Source organism: Lepus europaeus, chromosome 20 (assembly GCF_033115175.1).
Source record: "Lepus europaeus isolate LE1 chromosome 20, mLepTim1.pri, whole genome shotgun sequence".
NCBI lineage: Eukaryota > Metazoa > Chordata > Mammalia > Lagomorpha > Leporidae > Lepus > Lepus europaeus.
In genome coordinates, this window is record NC_084846.1 from 54,537,032 (window position 1) to 54,556,214 (window position 19,183).

General features: G+C 49.3%; 1 protein-coding gene across 1 annotated transcript in view; it reads left to right on the forward strand.

The window, feature by feature from the left end:
• The first annotated feature begins 582 nt into the window (after positions 1–582).
• The window catches only part of CDK6 (cyclin dependent kinase 6), a 233,949-nt gene continuing 215,348 nt past the window's right edge, over positions 583–19,183 (forward strand). The window contains exons 1-2 of the mRNA XM_062179253.1: positions 583–661; positions 3,276–3,729. Of these exons, the coding sequence (XP_062035237.1) occupies positions 3,497–3,729 (233 nt within the window). The 5' untranslated portion in view covers positions 583–661; positions 3,276–3,496. The remainder of the gene's footprint in view (positions 662–3,275; positions 3,730–19,183) is intronic.

The following is a 19,183-nucleotide window of genomic DNA, read 5'->3' on the forward strand; positions in this document are numbered from 1 at the left end:
GGCCGGGCCGTTTTGTGTTTTTCCCATCCGTCCACATCCCTGACCGCCGCTGCCCCCGCCTCACCCTGTCAAAAGCCCAGCTCCAGGCGGCTCCCGACGACACAGCCCACTCTCGCCCCGTCGCCCCGCTGCCTCAGGAGCCCCCACCCCAGCCTCCCCGAGAGCCGGAAATTTTCACTTAGCCGCCGCCCCCCACCCCCAACGACCGCCGGCGCCCGGCTCGCCCCCCGCTCGGAGCGCCCAGCCGTGCAGCCGCGGGGCTCCGAGCGCCGCCGGGGCTCGGCCGCCTCCCCGCCCTCCGGAAGGCTTTAATTTGCACACTTGCTGACCGCCGCGCCGCGAGCCCCCCGGCCCCCGCGCACGGCGGGGCTCGGGCAGAGTCGGCCTCGCGGGTCCTCGCCCCCAGCCGCGGGCCCCGCCGCCGCCGCCGCCGCCCCGGCCGGAGCCCCGCGGCCCCCGTCCGCCCCCAGCGAGCGGCGCGGGCGGCGCCCGCCGCGGTCCCTCCGCCCTCCGCCGCTGTGCCCACCCCCTGGCCGCAGCCGAGCGCTGCCACCTCCTTCCCCAGAGTCCGGTTACCTGCTCCGCGCGGCCGCGGACACGTGCGGAGGTCGCGGTGACACCGCAGCCCCCTCAGGAGCCCCGGCGCGACCGGGCCCCTCAGGTGAGGAGCGGGGCGCTCGGGTGGGCGGGCTGCCGGGTGGGGGGTCCCGGGGGCGCTCCGAGGGCTCGCCGGGGTCCGAGGCCGGCGCGGAGGTGGGGGTGGGCGCAGGGGGGTGTGGGGGGGTGCGGGGTGTCCCCGGCGGCGTCTCAGTTAACCCCTTACGAACTGAGACGGGGGTCGGCCGCGGGGGCCAGTTCTGGGGAGGCAGCGGCGCCCCTCCCGGTCTGGCGAGGAGGCGACAGCCCGCCGCGGGGAGACCGCCGCCGACGGGAGGTCGCGTGGCACCGCGCCCACGCGTCCGTGCGCGCGGACACCCGCTCCTCCAAACGGAACTTGACCGCTCCTCGGGCGTCCGCGGAATCCGCACTCGGGGCTGCACGGGCAGCGCCTCAGGGGACTCCATGCTGGAGAAAGTGTTTCCGCGCACCCCCCCCCACGCCCCACACCAGAGCTGCGGCTCCAGCTCGCCGAGGTGCGGCCGTGGGCGTGGGCTCCAGCGTTGCCCACCGTGAAACGCAGCTTCACGCAGGCTTCCTGCTGGCGGCCCCGCGGGCGTGCGAGGCGCGGAGCCGTGCACGCCGGCGCCCCGGCTGGAAGCCCCGCGTGGACGAGGCTCTCGCTTTGCAGGGCCGCCCCTCTGAGGAGCGCAGACCTCGGCGGCGTTCGAACGCGTGGCCCCGCGGCGCGGCCGCCCGGGTGCACGTGGGCCGCCTGCGCGTGTGCGCACACGCGGGAGTGGCGGTCGCCGCCGCGGCCCCCCGGCCGCTGCGCCGGTGGCGACCCTTGCGGTGCTTGGCAGGCTCGGGGAGAGGCACATGAAGGATTTCATTGAGTGTGAAGACAGAGGAGAGACAGAAAGCAGAAGGAGGCGGCTGCAGCCTTTGTAGTCGCGGAGGAATGCGGAAATGTTGAAGCACTATGTCAAACTTTTTTGAAATGGGGTCAAGTCACATTCAGCCAGCGTGGGAAAGCAACAACAACAACAAAAAAAAGTGGAGGAGAGGGGGGGAAAAGGCACTGCTGCTCCCGTCCCTCTCGGCCGGAGCCGCCAGCCCGGGGGCCGGGGCGGGGGAGAGCGGGCGGTGCGGGGCCAGCGGGCGCAGTTCCCTGCGGGGGTGGGACGGCCCCGACGCTTCCTTCGCCGCCGAGCCGGGGGCCGGACTCCGGCGGGAGGGGGAGGGGACGCGGGAGGGGCGGGTCCGGCGGCCGCCGGCGGCTCCCCCGCTACCTGTGTGGCCCTCGACCTGGCTCAGACCCCTGGGCGGGCTCCGGGGGCGCTTTCCTCGGCTCGCGGGGAGGGCTGAGAGAGCAGTGCGTGTGGGAGGCTCCGCTCTCGCTGCGGTCCGCTCCGCCCGCGCGCCGGGCCGGGAGGTCGCGCCGCTGCTCCTTTAATCCCGGCCGGAGGCGAGCGGGCCCGCGGCTGCGGGGCAGGTAACGCCGAGGTGTCCCGGGAAGCGCGGACACGCGGCCGGCGCGGCGAAGGTCCGGCCGAGGCCGCGGCGGCCGCGGGGGAGGGAGGCTCCTTGGGCGGCGGAGGGCGGCCGAGAGGAGACGGGAAAGTGCGGGCACCCCCTCCGGGGCTTTGTTGTGCGGAGGGCTCTGGCCCCCGGCTGCACGCGGGACCCGGGCTCCCGGGAGCCGGGGGGCCACGGAGCGGCCAGTGGGCCGCCGGCGCCGCGGACGGCCTCGCGGGCTGGGGAAAGGTGGGCGAGGGCAGGCTCCGGGGGGCGCAGCCCCTTCCCCCTCGGCCCGGGGAGGCGCAGCGTCGACGCCCCCCGCCCCCCACCACCCCCTGGGGAAGGTTGCGTTCGGCTCAGGTTGACCTGGGCTGGAAACTTCGGGGCGACTCGGCGGTCCTGGTGTCTTCCTCCCCGCGCTGAGTCCCGGAGGCGGACGCCCCTCGCCCCCACCCTCGGCATCCCACGTGGGGCTGCCCCTTCCAGGGCCTCCGGCTCGCCCACCCCGGCGCAGCCCAGCCCGCCCCGACCAGATGGCTGGTTCTCCCGGGGTTTCCACCAGGGAGGTCCCTCGGAGTCGGAGGCAGGATCGCGTTCCCGGCCGAGACGCCCCGGGCCCCCGGCTAGACCACGTACGTGTGCGCCGCGTCTTTAAAGGTCTCCCCCTTAGAAAAACTGAAAGTAGAAAAAGAAAGGAAGCCGCTGCCGAGCGGATGCGTGACGACCCCTTCTCGCGCACTGCCCGGCCTCCCGGGCTCCGGGGTCCCGGGAGCCCCCACCCGCGTCCAGGCCCCCGGGCGGCGCGGCGCGCGAGGTCCCCGCGCGGAGCCGTGACATTGACGCGCCCGGCGCCTCCCCTCCCCCGCGCTCCCGGCACACTCCGGGCCGCTCGGCACGCCCCCTCCCGTTGCCCTGCGTCCCGCGCGGCGCGCTCATCCCCGAGGGGCCCCTGCAGCCTCGCCGCGCGCAGACGGCTGCAGCCCTGCGGGGAGAGAAAGTGACCTCGCTTTGCTCGGGAGGAGCCAGGCAGGCTTGGGCGGCGCGGGAGAGGGCCGGGCGCGCGTGGGGGCGCCGTGGAGGAGGGGAGGCTGCAGGAACCCCGAGGAAGGCTCCCGGGCGGTCTGACTTGTCGTCTTCTCTCCTGTCCCCCGTTGCAGCCGCAGAGACCCCGGAGCGAGACGCGCTCGGGTGGAGACTATGTGATCGCCTCGGTGTCGGTGCGGAGGACTTCGCTTCGGGGAGGGAAGAGGAGGGCTCGGCTCGGCTCGGCAGGCGGAGTTTCGCCGCGGCGGCACTAGGGTTGCGCCAGCCCGCGCCGGAGCCGGTGGGGCCGAGGAGAGCGGGACCGAGCTCCGGGGAGCCGCGGCGTGCAGGCGGCATGGAGAAGGACGGCCTGAGCCGCGCCGACCAGCAGTACGAGTGCGTGGCGGAGATCGGGGAGGGCGCCTACGGGAAGGTGTTCAAGGCCCGCGACCTCAAGAACGGAGGCCGGTTCGTGGCGCTGAAGCGCGTGCGGGTGCAGACGGGCGAGGAAGGCATGCCGCTCTCCACCATCCGCGAGGTGGCGGTGCTGAGGCACCTGGAGACCTTCGAGCACCCCAACGTGGTCAGGTGAGCCCGGGGGTCCGCGCCGTCGGGGGCCCGGGGAGGTGCGGGCTTTGCCGGAGCCGTTCTGCCGGTGCTTTCTCCCCGACCGCCCCGAGGGCCTTGCGGGGGAGGCGTCGGGGGCAGAACCAGCCAACCTGAGACCACCGCTGCGCGTTTCCCGGCCTTCGGGGGATTTTTTTTTTTCTTTTTTCTGTTTTTTTTTTTTTTTTTTTTGAGCGACTGCAAAGGAGAGAGAGCAGGTTGTCCGTGTGATAAGCGAGGAGAAAACTTCTAGGGTGGAGCCATGCACAAATAAGGTCTTTAAAAATGCAGAAACGGATAAGAATATGTTTGCTAATCACACCCAGTTTCTCTGTATTAAAGTTGCACAATGAGAACGGCTTACTGACGATCCGGGGAGTCGCCCAGCATGGTCCCAGAGCTGTCAACCTTCTTGTCCGTTGTCCGTGCCACTTCTCTCTGGGCTGGCATAGCCCCTGGACCACCGCTGCCAAGGGCTGGGTGTCCAAGGTGTGGTGGCTTTAGATTCTCAGTGCTCTTTGTCCTTGCTTTTCCTGGGTGACTGGCGGGAGTGGGGGGCAGTAGTCAGTCCCTGAAGTTTCTGCTGTGCTGTGACCGGTATTAAAGATATTAAATGAAACTCTGTGTGTGTGTGTGTGTGTGAGAGAGAGACTTAGGGGAGTGGTGTTTGCTTGGTGATCCTGAATCTCCCCATTGCGCAGTTGACTGTATGTGCGTTTGTGTCATCCTTTTTTAAACAGAGGAGCTGCATGGCTTCAAGTCACAAAGGCAAGCACGGAGGCAGAGCGGGTGGTGGACTCTTCACGTGTTGGGGGAAGGAGCTCTTGGACCCTCCTTCCGCGAGGCATTGTGCCTACTGTGTGCGCTGCGGATGAAGTGATGTAAATAAGCATAGCTAAATATTTTTGTGAAAAGTCAAACAGTTTAACATTAGTCATCAAAACGGAGCGACCCAAGAATGACCTGAAATACCAAACCCTGGACAGGCTCAGGGAGACCGGGTGGCTGCAGTCTCCCTGGGAGGTTCTGACTTGCCTCTTCTTACCCTAGGCTGGGTGATTGGTATAGTGTTTTGTTCCCAAGACAGTGAAGACTCAGGCTGGAAGGCAGCAGAGAATCATAAATACATAAATAAGGCAGTAAATGGCTGTAAAGATAGGACTCCATTATACCTCTCCATCAGCTTGTCGGGGTGGAGGTCGAAAGATAAAGAGACTGGGAGAACGAGTGTTTTGGGAGATGGGCTTACGTATTAAAGCAACAGGTTAGCTTTTCTCTGTGTTTTTGAAAAGACTAAACAAAAAAACCAAAATACCCCTTGAGGGTGTGTTGGTATCAGAGTGGGTATAGAGGGGACAGTTAGCTCCCTATAACTTCGTACTTTCCCTAGGTGTCACCTAAGCTCTTCCCAAAGGGTGAATTCACCAGTAGAATTTTTGAGACCAAGATTTTTGGTTTTGTCTTTTGCCTGCAGAGTGTCCCATCACAGGCAACTGCCACATCTGTCCTTCCAACATGGGGGTGTTACAGAGGCACGCTGGTACTGACACTGTTGTTAACGAGGCAGGACTCGCTCTCCTGGCGGAGGAGAGCTTGGGCCCCTGTGCTGCTGCGCTGGGGCTCCTCCGTCCTACCCGCGGGGTGAAACCTGAGGCTGGTGTGTCTTCAGAGATCTCTCGCTGAGCCACAGCTAAGATCCTGCACTGCGAACGTCAGGAGGATTTACTTAACGAATCAGAGGACACCTTTTTCTAAGATTGTCTTTACCTGTTGAGCGGTGCGGTGCCACCCACCCCTTGGAGTTGGTGAGGGTCAAGTGAGACGGCGTGTGTGAAAACACTTTGTGCATTTAGAAGCACTTCAGGTGTCTACATATTGTTTGTGTTCCTGAAGATTAGTGGGACGCCCTTGCCCAGAACAGGTTCCCAGCAGGTATCAGTGCACCTGGCCTTTTTTTTTTTTTTTTTTTTTTTCCAAGAACAAATCATATTCAGACCCTTACATTACAGGCTTCGGAGCCAAAGGAGCTACTTGAGTACAGTGAGCCTGTAGTTTGTCCACAAAGGCTGTCAGTCATATGCCATGAAACTCAGTGACACTTGAGGGAATTATTGATGATGTCACCCTCACGAGCTACAGCTCTCTCTTCCTGTTTCATTTCCTTCCTGTTTCTTCTTCCACCGCTGCCTTGGGACAACCACTGGCTCCTATGACCGCCTGGCCACACTGAGCAGTAACGGGTTTCAGAGGTGGCTGCTCTGTTCAGGCAGAGTCAGGAAAGCAAGGACAGGTGACAGCAGTTCTTTCTCTTCTGAGAGAGAGAGAGAGAGAGAGAGAGAGTTGTCAGTTTGACCCCAGGCCTGTGATTTGTTGCTGCCCCCAGGATCAGCTTTACAGGCTGATGCTTGGTTCTTTAAATGTTTCTTAAAAGAGCAGATGCCATTATAAGTGCCTCCAAGTCATAAGGAATTGATCATAATTACAGGCCCTCCCCACAGATAGTTAAGCCTCTAAGCTTGAAGGAGCATAATAAACATATTAGTTTTTTTTTCTCAGAAGTTTAAGATTTAATTTTGATGGACTTGCCAGGAGCGCTGACTTGTTGCTGCTGGCGCCGACACAGCCTGCGTGCACGGAGACAAGGATTGGAAGTCCTTGCTTACCTATTCTTGATGTGTCCCAGGCCCAGGCTTGATTAGCCAGTTAGTGTCCGGGGTGTAAATTTACTCCTATTTAACAGTTGCTAATCCCAAATCCTAGAGCCTTTGGCAGAGTCAGGCTTAAGCACGAAGCTGTGTTGGAGCTCCTGCGCTCCACGGATGGATTGTGTTTTATGTCCTGAGATGGGGGGGGGGGGGGGGGGGGAGAACATGCTTGATCAGCAGTTTGCTTCTTCACCAGATATTTATTTAGGCCCTACTGTATGCGGGCGCTTTCAGAGGCTGGAGGTGCAGCAGTGAACAAGTCAGCAGAAGTCTCTACACTTGCCAAGGTTATGTTGTAATGTAGTGAGCAGTTCTTTTTTTTCCTCTCTCTAAATATGCAGTTGCCTTTGATTGTCTTGTTTTGCTATACTTAACCAGTTTTACAGAGCATCTTGATTGAGTAGGCAGGCTAACCAGAACACCAATCAGAAGCAAATGTTTTGAGGGTTAAGGTTCACTTTAGCACTATATAAACGAATCTGTTTAAGAAGGCATTGACATGTGACTGATACATGTGACCACTGGAGCTCCCTTTATCCAGCATGCCTTTAGAGATGCTCTTTAAAAACCATGGGGCCAGGTGCTAGGAGAAATGCCTGGGGTGGATCATACCTGGTGCTGCTCTACTCAGGTACTTGCCACTCACTATACCCCGGGGACGTGGTAGTGTCATGTGCCCTGAGAGAGACGGCAAAGATGTATTGGCCCTGGGATTCAATTTATTGGTGTAACAATAATACTTCAGATTCAGTTATTGATTCTGGAAATTTGATGATCATTGCATATCCATGGATAGATCTGTGATCTCCAAATATTTAAATATGTTGAATTGATATTAGATATTAGGCTGTTTAATCACTGCTTTAGTAACAACAACAAAAAGCACCCACATAGCTCAGTGATTATTCAAGGAGAGTTTTCTGATTTTATTTTTTTTAAACATCTCAGAAATGTATAGCATAAAAGGAGAATAAAAATGATTTTTACCCTAGAAAAATTATTCACTAACAAGGTAAAAGAAACATAATGTATTATTCAACTCAGTGTCAAGCCAGGCCTTCAGGTGGTTCTCCTTTGAATGAAAGTGTTTTATGGATGAATAATGTGTTTGTTAGGACTTATTTCAATGAAAGCAGGAAAAGCAGAATTCTCTTGTTAATTCAGTGTATTGAAGGTACATTTGTTCTTTCACCCTCTGTGCGTTCCTTGAAAAGTTACCAGCTTATCTGGGTTGCTTAAGTGAATACAGGTTTTCACAGTGGTGTTCTCCTTATTCCTGGGAAGTGCAGAAGGGCTTGATAATGCTGAATTTTTGACACTTGCAATTGTATCCTTGAACAACTATTATGCACCAGGAATTATTAGAATTTTTCTCTGGAATCAAGGAGAAAATTGGTTTTTAAGAGAGAAATTTGTATGACCTTGAATATTTTAGGGAGAACTTTCCTATGGGTAGAGGCTGGAATTGTGCAACAGGTTAGGCCACTGCCTGTGATGCCAGCATCCCATATGGGCACCAGTTCAAGTCCCTGCTGCCCCACCTCTGATCCGGCTCTCTAATAATGTGCCTGGAAAATCAGTGGAAGATGGCCCAAATCCCTGGTCCTGCCACCCGCATAGGAGACCAGGATGAAGCTCCTGGCTCCTGGCTTCAGCCTGGCCTATTACTGGCTGATGTGATCTTTGGGGAGGGAACCAGCAGATGAAGATTCTCTCTCTCTCTCTTCCTTTCCCCCTCCCTCCCTCTCTGTCTCCCCCCTCTCTGTATCTGTCTTTTGAATAAATAAATCTTAAAAAAAAAAAGACGTGGGTAAATGAGTATCGATGAAAACCGACTCCTTAGAAATAAACCACTCCTTTTTGTAAATTAAAAAAGAAAACATATACCTCACTATTAAGAATGTTTTTAAAGAAGGGAACCGCCCATACTTACACCATATCCTAGTAGTACCTTGGCTCTTAGGGTTGGAAGACACTTTGTAAATCTTTGAGCCCTTTTATGTTTCAGATCCATACACTAAGGCCAGAGGTCAAGCAGCCTGTCCATCAAGCCGTTTTTTAAGTTCCCGACTTGTTCTTGAATAAGCTGTCCTGTTCTTAAATTAGAGTAACAGTTAAAGACTTTTGTTTGGTAGAAGGTGAATCAAATGAGTACATTTCTAGTTTGGAAAAAAACGAACTGGATGTAGGCAAAGTACTGGATTGCCAGGAATAAATGATATGTAATTTATAATATAAATGCTATAATATAAATGATATAATTAAATTCAGGAAGTTGCTGAATGCCCTGTTTAAAAAATAGTATGATTATTAATCTGCTAAATTTTGCTTTTAATGAGTTTGGAATTCTATTTATGATCATTTAAATGGCTATAGTTAAATCTGTAGTCATAAATTCATTTTAGACAGTGAATAGTAGGAACAGTTGAAATGCTGAGAATTTGTCTCATGAGTGAAATATGACATAATTAGGCGCTGTACCTTTTACCTTTTTAATGAAATAAACACCATAATGCTGGAAAATGAGACAGCCTCCCGACACATAAGCAAATGTGTATGACCCGTACATCCTGAAGTCTAATCACACTGTTGCTGGTTCTCTTGAGGTTCGGATGAGTTTCTGTGTCTCCATGGGAAATAAATTAATTGTGAGCTTCCTGATGTAGCAGAACACAGCAACGATGAAGTCTGGGTGCAGGTGAATTGGTAACAGGAGAAGGTAGCATGTGTATGTTGGGCTTTGTCCAAAGCCCAGGAGGCAACACTGAAAATGGGCACTGGTGGTTTATAACAAGCATTCCTGCATAAAGGTCACCGTTTGAGTGATGAACCATGGATGCTAAGTCGGCTGGGGCAGGCAGGCCAGTAGTAAGACAGGATTTTTATAAGAGCTGGTGGACAGTTATGAAGATGACCAGTTTGTTGCCATCGCTGACTTCTGCTCTCACCTGAGAAGTGAAGTAAAGGCCCTGTGAGACCTGTGGCAGGAACCTGTGCAAGTGTACACTTGTACTGGAAATCTGTTTGAGATAATAAACATTCTTGACCCATCCTTTGCCTATAATACTTTTCCTGACTTTGAGCAACTACTGACTTACTTCATCATTTAAGTAGTCGTGTTAATTATCTATTACCTGACTTTAGTAAATGATTTTTATTCAGTAGAATTAGAATCATAGAATGGGAATCCTTTTTTTAAAAGATTTTATTTATTTGAAAGACAGGGCAGTGGGAGGCTGAGGGTGGGGCAGAGAACAGAAAGAGAATGTCTTGCATTTGCTGGTTCATTCTCCAGATGCCCACAGCAGCTGGGACTAGGCTAGACCAACACCAGGAACCAGGAACTCCATCTGAGTCTCCCACACGGGTGGCAGGGACCCAAGTACTTGAGCCACCATCTGCTGGGTGATAAACCTGAGTGAGCATTAGCAGGAAGCTGGATCAGAAGCAGAGATGGAACTGAACCCCAGGCACTCTGATAGGCAGCTCCCAGATGGCAGCTTCACATCCCACTGTGCCACAATGCCTCCCCCAACATGAGCATTTTTTAATTGGAAAGGGTCTTAAATTTAACCTATTCCTACTCCCTTTGGTCTGTGGAGAACTTGTTTTATAGATGTGAAAGAAATGATTTTTAGCCACTTATTTGTGTGATTATATGTGCATTGCAGATACAAATTAATTGAGGGTAGTTGGGATTCAGTTACAGGATTACTTCCGGTGTTAGCACAACAGGCTGACTGATGTCCTTGCATGCAAGAGAAAACTACCCTGAGATGTAAAAGTATTTTCAACTTAATGACTCTGCTGACTTGACAAGCTTATGTCTTTTTATATCCATCAGTAGCGTGGTGTTCGTAAATTGTTGGTTGGCCAGTAAATATTTCCTGAATGGGCGAGTTAAGTAGAATAAATTACATTATAAACCACTCAGATGAACACTTTTCGTCCTTTTAGTGTTACATACAGCATTAGCAAGTATGGTGTCTCTGGCTAACACTGACTTTGGAAGGCTGTTGGGTATTAATGTAATGTGTATACACATGAAGTCTATTTAGAAAGAGCCTTCAAATACTGATAGATATTTTAAACGCCTCCTTACTCCCATTTAAAAAAAAATAATGTAGTTGAAAGACAGAGATCTCCTATCCACTGATTGACACCCCACCTGCCTGAAACAGCCAGGGCTGGGCTGGGCCAGGCCAGGCCAGGCCGAGCCAAAGTCAGGAGCTCAGAATTCAATGGATGGCAGGGACCCAAGCATGTGAAACATCACCTGGTATCTCCCAGGGTGTGTGTTAACAGGAAGTTAGACTCCAGAGCGGAGGCAGGGCTTGAACCTAGGCAGTCTTTTTTTTTTTTTTTTTTTTTTTTTTTTAAAGATTGATTAATTTATTTATTTGAAAGTCAGTTACAGAGAGAGGGCAAAAGACAGATCTCCATGTGCTGGTTCACTCCAGTGGATGCAGTGGCCAGAGCTGAGCCAGGCCAAAGCCAGGAGGCAGGAACTTCATTCAGGTCTCCCACATGGGTGGCAGAGATCCAAGCACTTGGGCCATCTTCTGTTGCTTTCCTAGACCATTAGCAGGGAGCTAGATTGAAGTGAAGCATCTAAGACATTAACCAGTGACCGTATGGGATGCTGGCATCCAAAGATGGCAGCTTTATTTGCTACACCGCAACACCAGCCCCAGAACCTAGGTAGTCTTAATCAGGAATGAGGGCATCCTAAGTGGTGTCCTAACTGCTCTGTCAAACACCTGCTCCTGACCATTTTGTTTTTCCTTCACTACTAGCATTGGCTGTGAAAGGGTTTTCGTGGGTTCCGTGCATTTGTTACATTCCCTACAGGCAAATGGACTTCCTCCCATCCACTTGTGACTAATTAGGACCAGTCTTGGAGAGTGCCCTTGGTACTCCTCACGGTATTCTTCCCACCTGTTAAAATGCTACCTGCCCTTACAGGTCAAGCTGTCAGCCACTTTCTTTGTGGTGTGCTCCTTAGTACTTGCCTTTCTGTTTCCTCTGAACCGTGATAGCTGTGGACCTCCTTCGTGGAAGTCATTATATGTCTGCCCCCACATGTGAATTCAGTTATTCTAAGGAGTATTAGTAATCCTGCCCACCCGTGTGACACCTTCTTCCCAGCCTCTAACCTTTCATGGCCCTGCTGTGAGCTCCTGGAGGCAGAAGCATCTTGTAATCTTGTCCATTTGCACACTACATCCAGTGAAAGTAAAATAAATAAGTAGCAAGTGGATAAAGCCTTGGGAAGGGGGTCCAGTTATTAAGGAGGGGACCATATGGATTCTTTCCATCACATGGAAGAATGTTGGTACTGAGCAGTGTAAAAAAAAAAAGAGAGAGAACAGATCACACATTGGATTATACTTAGAGTTTCCTCGGAAATAATTTTTTAAAATACTAAAAAAAGAAAGTTTCAATTTTGTTTGACTTTAGTCTGCATAGTTTACATTAAAATGACTTTTAAAGGTTTAAGTCAGTTTTCCCATAGTTAACTGTGCAGTCTTGGGTTTAATTTATATACTGTGAAGAAGTTATCAACACTATAAAATGAGCACATGTTCAGTAAAAGCCGAAAATAACTTGAACTTTCAAGTGTAAGAATATGAGGTATTATAAGTACATCTTAATCAGTTGCTTGATTTCTTGTAGCTTTGTTTTTTTCCCATTAAATTCAGTTTCTTGGCTTTGTATAGTGGATAAACTATTGAGAGCAGAATTAGGTAAAATCTTCCTATTAAGTTCTAAAAGGTGATGATCGTTCTGAATTCCATTCAGGCCTTGTTTTCTTATAATTTGTGGACAGAGAATTTGGGATTCTACCTTAACAAACTGGTAGGTTTAGTTAAAGGCATAACTCTTACGGCTTGAAATAATTCCAGTTCCTTGAGACATATGTGGCTGGTGTGTGCACGTCTGTGTACACATGGATGCATTACCTCGGAATGCAAGGTTCCTGGAAGAAGGAACGGAGTTGTCTGGTTCCTCACTGGATCCCACGCCTGAGCTTGGTGCCTGGCTTCTTGTAGCCCAGAATAAATATTTGTGAGTGAGAAATGAGTATGTCCCATTAAAGAATGCAGAATTTAATTTTTTTGAAGTCAGAATTGGGAGGGGCCGACATTGTGGCACAGTGGATTTAGCTGCCTCTTGCAGCCCTAGCATCCCATATGAGCACTGGTTCAAGTCCCAGCTGTTCCACTTTTGATCCAACTCCCTGCTAATGCACCTGGGAAAGCAGTGGAAAATGGCCTAAATACTGGGGGCCCTGCCAAGCATCTGGGAGACCGATGGAGTTCCAGCCGGGCCTGGCCCAGCCCTGGCTGTCGCAGCTATTTGAGGAGTGAGCTAGTAGATGGAAGATTCTCTCTGTCTCTCTCTCTCTCTCTTTTCCCCTCTCTCCCTTTCTCTCTCTCTTCTCTAACTGCCTTTCAAATAAATTTTTTAAAAACTCAAAATTAGGTAATCTAGCCATCAGTACATACGTACTGGTCATGTATCTGTATTCTTTGTTAAATGTAACAAAGGCAGTGGCACAGAAAGAACCTCTGTATTGAAATGACCCAAAAAATGTTAGGAGGTCTGGAATTTATTTCAGAATGGGGTAACGATGCAACTACTGCTATAATTAACCATTGCTGAAGCTCTGGAAAGTCCTTGTAGTATTCTGCTCATGTGAGTGAGTGTATATGATGTTTTCTGTAGTAACAAGCTTAAAAAATGTTCCTGCTCTTGAACTAGGAGTCAGAAGACTGCTTCTCTCCTGATCCCTCCACTTATGAGCTGTGTGACCTGGGGTGAGCTTCTCATGTCACATGGCTACTGTTAGCCCACAGTAAAATAGGAATTATTAATTACTACTGTTGGGACCTTAGTGAGTTACTGTGATCAAATGAAATTATGTGTACAAAGACCAAGTACTTCATAAGTGTAAGGTGCAACTGACAAAACCAGCTCCTGCCCTCAAGTAGTTTATAATTTCCTGGGGGAAACAGACTTGAGCACTGGGTTAGTGTAACCTGGAGATCGATAGTGTGTGTGCCTTCACTTTCCTTGCATGTGAAGGTAGGAATGGAGCTAGGTCTGTCTGAAAAGATGTGTGTTGGATTTACAGCAATTCTACAAAATGTCGTCTTTCATTTGGGTTTTGGACATTGGTGTCTGGTTTACCCAATGCTGCACCTTATTTGTTGGTAGATTAATTGGGTGAGGGTCTGTGGACCAAATGTCCCTGAGAACACACTGAAAACTGATGAGTTTCATTATTTCTTTTGTATTTCACTGTTCAGGTTAACTCAGAGGAGTTGGAGTCTTTGCTTGTCCTTTCTTTCTCTTTTTAACAATTTTAAAATCTCAACAGAATTATTCACTTTTATGTCACACATTGGAATTTCTCCTTGTTTATTTTCGGAGGCTGTTCTGTGGCATGACTGCCCTCTGACATTTAAAATTTTGTCCCATGTACTCTGTTTAAATCATTAAGAAGTTCTGTCTGCAGCAAGGAAACAGTTCTCTTTAAGGAGCCCTAAACTCTGCTGGATTCTCTTTTCTTTGCTTCCTTTTATTGCTAAGTAATCTCATAATTTCGGTGTTAGGCATTCCTAATGATTAGTATAAAACATTTACTTTTCCTAAAATGCTTTTATTTTTAGAAGGTATAAAGGATAAAGTTGGAAACAGTAACACACTTAGCAACAGAACAAGAAAAACAAAAGACTGCATTTCAAGGACCGACTTAAACTTTAGAGTATTGGCTTATTTCAGAACTTTCTGGTGGAAACCAAGAGACTATCTGGGTAGTTTCATGTTGGGAGTTTTAAATGATGCAGTATACATTCCAGCCATGTAGAATCACTTAAAGAGGTTATTAAATAGCCTTGGGTAAAAATGGGATGTTTTCTTATTGAGCCACGAGAAACCAAGAGACATGTTTAAAGACTGGGTTTAAGAGAGACTCCTGGAGCTAATCTGAGAATGAAGTGCATGTACATTATGTAAGTCCCTTAAAGAATAGAGAGCATATTTCTTGGAAATAACACTTTTTTTCTTTACACAATAACACACACTAAAAATTTGTGACATCCTGCTAGGAATTACAAATTGTTTTAAGCCCAAAGGATTTAATCAGCGGTTATTTAGTTAACTAGTAGCTCATTAGACTGGAACCAGTGCCAGTTGGGTTTTCTGCTAAGCCAGTCAGTTTTGAAGGGGCAATGTTTTAGAAGCGTCACTCTGGTCCTCAAATGTAGGCTGACTCAGGGTGATGGGATAGATCTCAAGCACTATATGAGCTCAGTTGACTCGGTGATACCAATTCCAGCCCTAGAAATTGGGGCTTTTGAGACAGGTCAAGAGAAGCATCTCTGTCTATGAAAGATGGAATAGGCTTTTTTTTTTTTTTTTTTCACGTTAGTTGGTATAAAATTAAGAGGTGGCGTTATCACTAGGCCAAGGCCAATAGAGAATGGTATAGAGATGTGCGCATGTCTCTGGAAGGACAGTTTGCTTATTAAAAAAGGGAAGAAAGTGGAGGAAGATGAGCTAAGTTGAGGGAAAGATGGGAGAACCTGGGGTAGCAATTAAGTTTCTTGGCTGACTTCAGAATCTAAAACCTGGTGATATGAAAGTAGGTGAAAAATCTGGCACGTCTAGAAAGCCCTGCAACCACTGCTTGCTGAATGAATAAACCTAGAATGTTGTTCTTAACAATTCTCTGGTAATAAAATAACAGTTGTCTGCCTTTTCTTAGAGACCATATTTTTTTTTTTAAGATTTATTTTATTTATTTGAAAGACAGAGTTACAGAGAGAGGTAGAGACAAACAGAGAGGTCTTCCATCCGCTGGTTCACTTGCCAGATGGCCAGAACGGCCAGAGCTGTGCCGATCTGAAGCCAGGAGCCAGGAGCTTCCCCTGGGTCTTCCAGGTGGGTGCAGGGGCCCAAGGACCTGGGCCATCCTCCACTGCCATCCCAGGCCATAGCAAAGAACTGGATGGAAGTGGAGCTGCCAGGACTAGAACCGGCGTCCTCATGGGATGCCAGTGCCTCAGGCCAGGGCCTCAACCTGCTGCGCCACAGCGCCGGCCCAGGGGACCGTATTTTTACCATCTTTAATTGCTCACTGTGCCTGTCACTCAGATATATTTTGAATATTTGCACTAATTAATATCAAATGTCTGCTTCCTATTAGGAAATAAGCTCTAGGAGGGAAGGGAATTTTGTCTGTTTTATTCACTGCTTTGTCCTCTGGGTCAGTAGAACACTTAGTTCAATAAATAGCAGTTGAGTCAAGGACCAAGTGAATAAATAGTTAAACTGTGACTGAAGACTTCGTACAGTTTTTTTTATTGACAATAAAAATGTTAACACCAAAATTTTAAATACATTTTAATTTTCTATCCACCTGTATTACATTTAAAACTCTAGAATTGTTCAGTATCTAATAATTATGGTAGTAAATTTCTGACTTAGAAATTAGGAGTTACTTTAATAACGTAATGACTAATAAGTGGACACTGAGATACATTCCTTTTAAGCTAATTCTTCCATTACTGTTTTCATTAAAGTATAAATGTAATTTTATGTTACTAATGGTAACATTTAATATTTTAAATTCTTACCAGTTTCTGCTGATTTGATGTCAGTGTTTTGATGGAAGTTTGAAGACATAATTTCAGAATCTCTGGGTTGTGAACTTTTATAAAAATACTAACGTACTTTCCTCAAATGTAAGCTGTAAAGTCCTGGTATGAATGGCTGTGACTTTCCTTACAAGTAATAAGGTCCAAGTGGCCAGTCCCAGGATAAACTTTGCCCCAGGCCTTTGTAGTCTGACCCTTCCAAGTACCTTCTTTCTCTGCTTACTGTATTTGGTTGTGATCATCTAATGGGCTTGATGTCATTTGGTCATGGTCAATGAAAAGAAGGAAGGGAAAAGGGGAGAGTAAATAGAAAAGGAAAGAAAATGTGTGGTGTTTCCAGTCAGTTGTCAAATGTGCTACTCAGAAGTGGTTACTAGAGCTTGTGGAGGAAAGGAGTTGGCAGTTTTTTTTATTTAAAGTAATTATGCTTTTCTGTATGAAAGCAATTTTTCTGGTTAATATTGCCCCCAAGTTTAGGGATTTAGCCATTTGCATGTGTTGATTGGTTTACAGGGTGGGGGAATTGAAACACAGCATGATGAGAATGGCCTATCTCTACGATGTCTAGGGCATTAGCTGGAAAGGACTCAACAGCAAGGAGCTTGGTGTATCTGGTGGTGTCTTCGCTCTCAAGTCTGACGGTTCAAGCAGGTTGATGTGATGTAGGCTGGCACCTGAGAACTGGGGCTGTTGACCAGAGCACCTACACTGGGCCTCTGCACATGGCCTGAGGTTCATTTTAGCATAACCAGTGTTGCACATACACAGTGGCTTCTGGCTCCAAAAACCCGTAACCCTGAATGTAAGCAATGTTATTTCTGCCACATTTTGTTGGTTACAAGAGAGTCCAAAACCCCACAGATTCAAGGGGAGAAGTCATTCACCACCTATTATTGGAAGGAATGTTTTATTTATTTATTTTTATCTATTTGACACATAGAGTTATAGACAGAGAGACAGAGAGAAAGGTCTTCCTTCCATTGGTTCACTCCCCAAATGGCCGCCACAGCCGGCGCTGCACCAGTCCAAAGCCAGGAGCCAGGTGCTTCTTCCTGGTCTCCCATGTGGGTGCAGGGCCAATCAGTTGGGCCATTCTCCACTGCCCTCCCGGGGCACAGCAGAGAGCTGGACTGGAAGAGGAGCAACTGGGACTAGAACCTGGTGCCCTTATGGGATGCCGGCACTGCAGGTGGAGGATAAACCAAGTGAGCCATGGTGCCAGGCCGGAAGGAATGTTTGTTTGTTTGTTTGTTTGTTTGTTTGTTTTTTAATTTATTTAGACAGGCAGAGTGGATAGTGAGAGAGAGAGAGACAGAGAGAAAGGTCTTCCTTTTTGCCGTTGGTTCACCCTCCAATGGCCGCTGCGGACAGCGCATCTCGCTGATCCAAAGCCAGGAGCCAGGTGCTTCTCCTGGTCTCCCATGGGATGCAGGGCCCAAGCACTTGGGCCATCCTCCACTGCACTTCCGGGCCATAGCAGAGAGCTGGCCTGGAAGAGGGGCAACCGGGATAGAATCCGGCGCCCCAACCGGGACTAGAACCCGGTGTGCCAGCGCCGCAAGGCGGAGGATTAGCCTGTTAAGCCATGGCGCTGGCCAGAAGGAATGTTTTAAAAAATTGTCCAACCCCCTCCCATTAATCGTGATATTGATATTAGATGATTAGTATAGGAGGACTTACAATGAAAAGCAAGGCACCTGCCTGAACTGCCCCTGTTCCCATGCTCTGATACCCTCCTTTTTTTTTTTTTTTTTTTTTTTTTGACAGGCAGAGTGGACAATGAGAGAGAGACAGAGAGAAAAGTCTCCCTTTTCCGTTGGTTCACCCTCCAATGGCTGCCGCGGCCGCCGCACCGCGCTGATCCAAAGCAAGGAGCCAGGTGCTTCTCCTGGTTTCCCATGCGGGTGCAGGGCCCAAGGACTTGGGCCATCCTCCACTGCACTCCTGGGCCATAGCAGAGAGCTGGCCTGGAAGAGGGGCAACCAGGCTTGGGCCATCCTCCACTGCACTCCTGGGCCATAGCAGAGAGCTGGCCTGGAAGAGGGGCAACCAGGACAGAATCCGGCGCCCCAACCGGGACTAGAACCCGGTGTGCTGGCGCCGCAGGCAGAGAATTAGCCTATTGAGCCGCGGCACCGGCCTGATACCCTCCTTTATAAATCTGGACTACCCTATGCTCTATTTAAGATTTAACAGATACTATTCTTAAGATAATATCTGTTGACTTCCTGTTCTGAAAGATGAGCATTTGTCTCATTATTACTACTTCTTATTCATTTCCTTCATCTTCACCTTTTCTAGGGAGATGTTTATTTTATGGACTAATTTTTAAAAATACACTAAACATCACTTTTTGTTGTTGTTCTTTCACTTTGGGCATTATCTCTTGAGTCTCCATTTAATAAGTGGAAAATATTTTATCTCTTTAAACTCCTCTGTCTTTGTCCTCTTTTTAACATCACAATTTCTGCTAGCTGCTCTGTGCTGAAGTCATTAAACATGAGCATTCTATTCTCCAACCACAACAGAGTCTTCCTGGCTTTGTCTGAGGATTGACCCTTTGAAGTTGAATGCTGAAAACAGTGCTGACATTATTCTGACTATCTAGAGTACAGTATGGGCCAAATATTCTTTGTATTTCCTTTTTGGAAAGTACAACATTATAAGCTTTTGAGCCTGATGGAGTCCTTCTTTCTTAAATACAGATGTAAGCATTCTCTACATTTAGTCACTTATTTAAAAGTTTGTGCTATTTGGGGGCCTGTATTGTAGCACAATAGATTAAACCACTTCCTGTGACACCAGCATTCCGTATGAGTGCCAATTGGAGAATTGGCTGTTGGGGCAGTTTGGGGAGTGAACCAGCAGATGGAAACTGTCTTTCTGTAACCCTGCTTTTCAAATAAACAAATATTCTTTACAAAAAAAAAAAAAAGCCTTTGTGCTATTGTAATATTTCTTATTCAGGCCATGATAGTCTTGTACCATTTCATTTTTCCTGGAGTTTATAATTGCCTTTGTTTTTTTCCTGCCTTGTTTGTCTTTATTACAACCTATGTTTCTCAG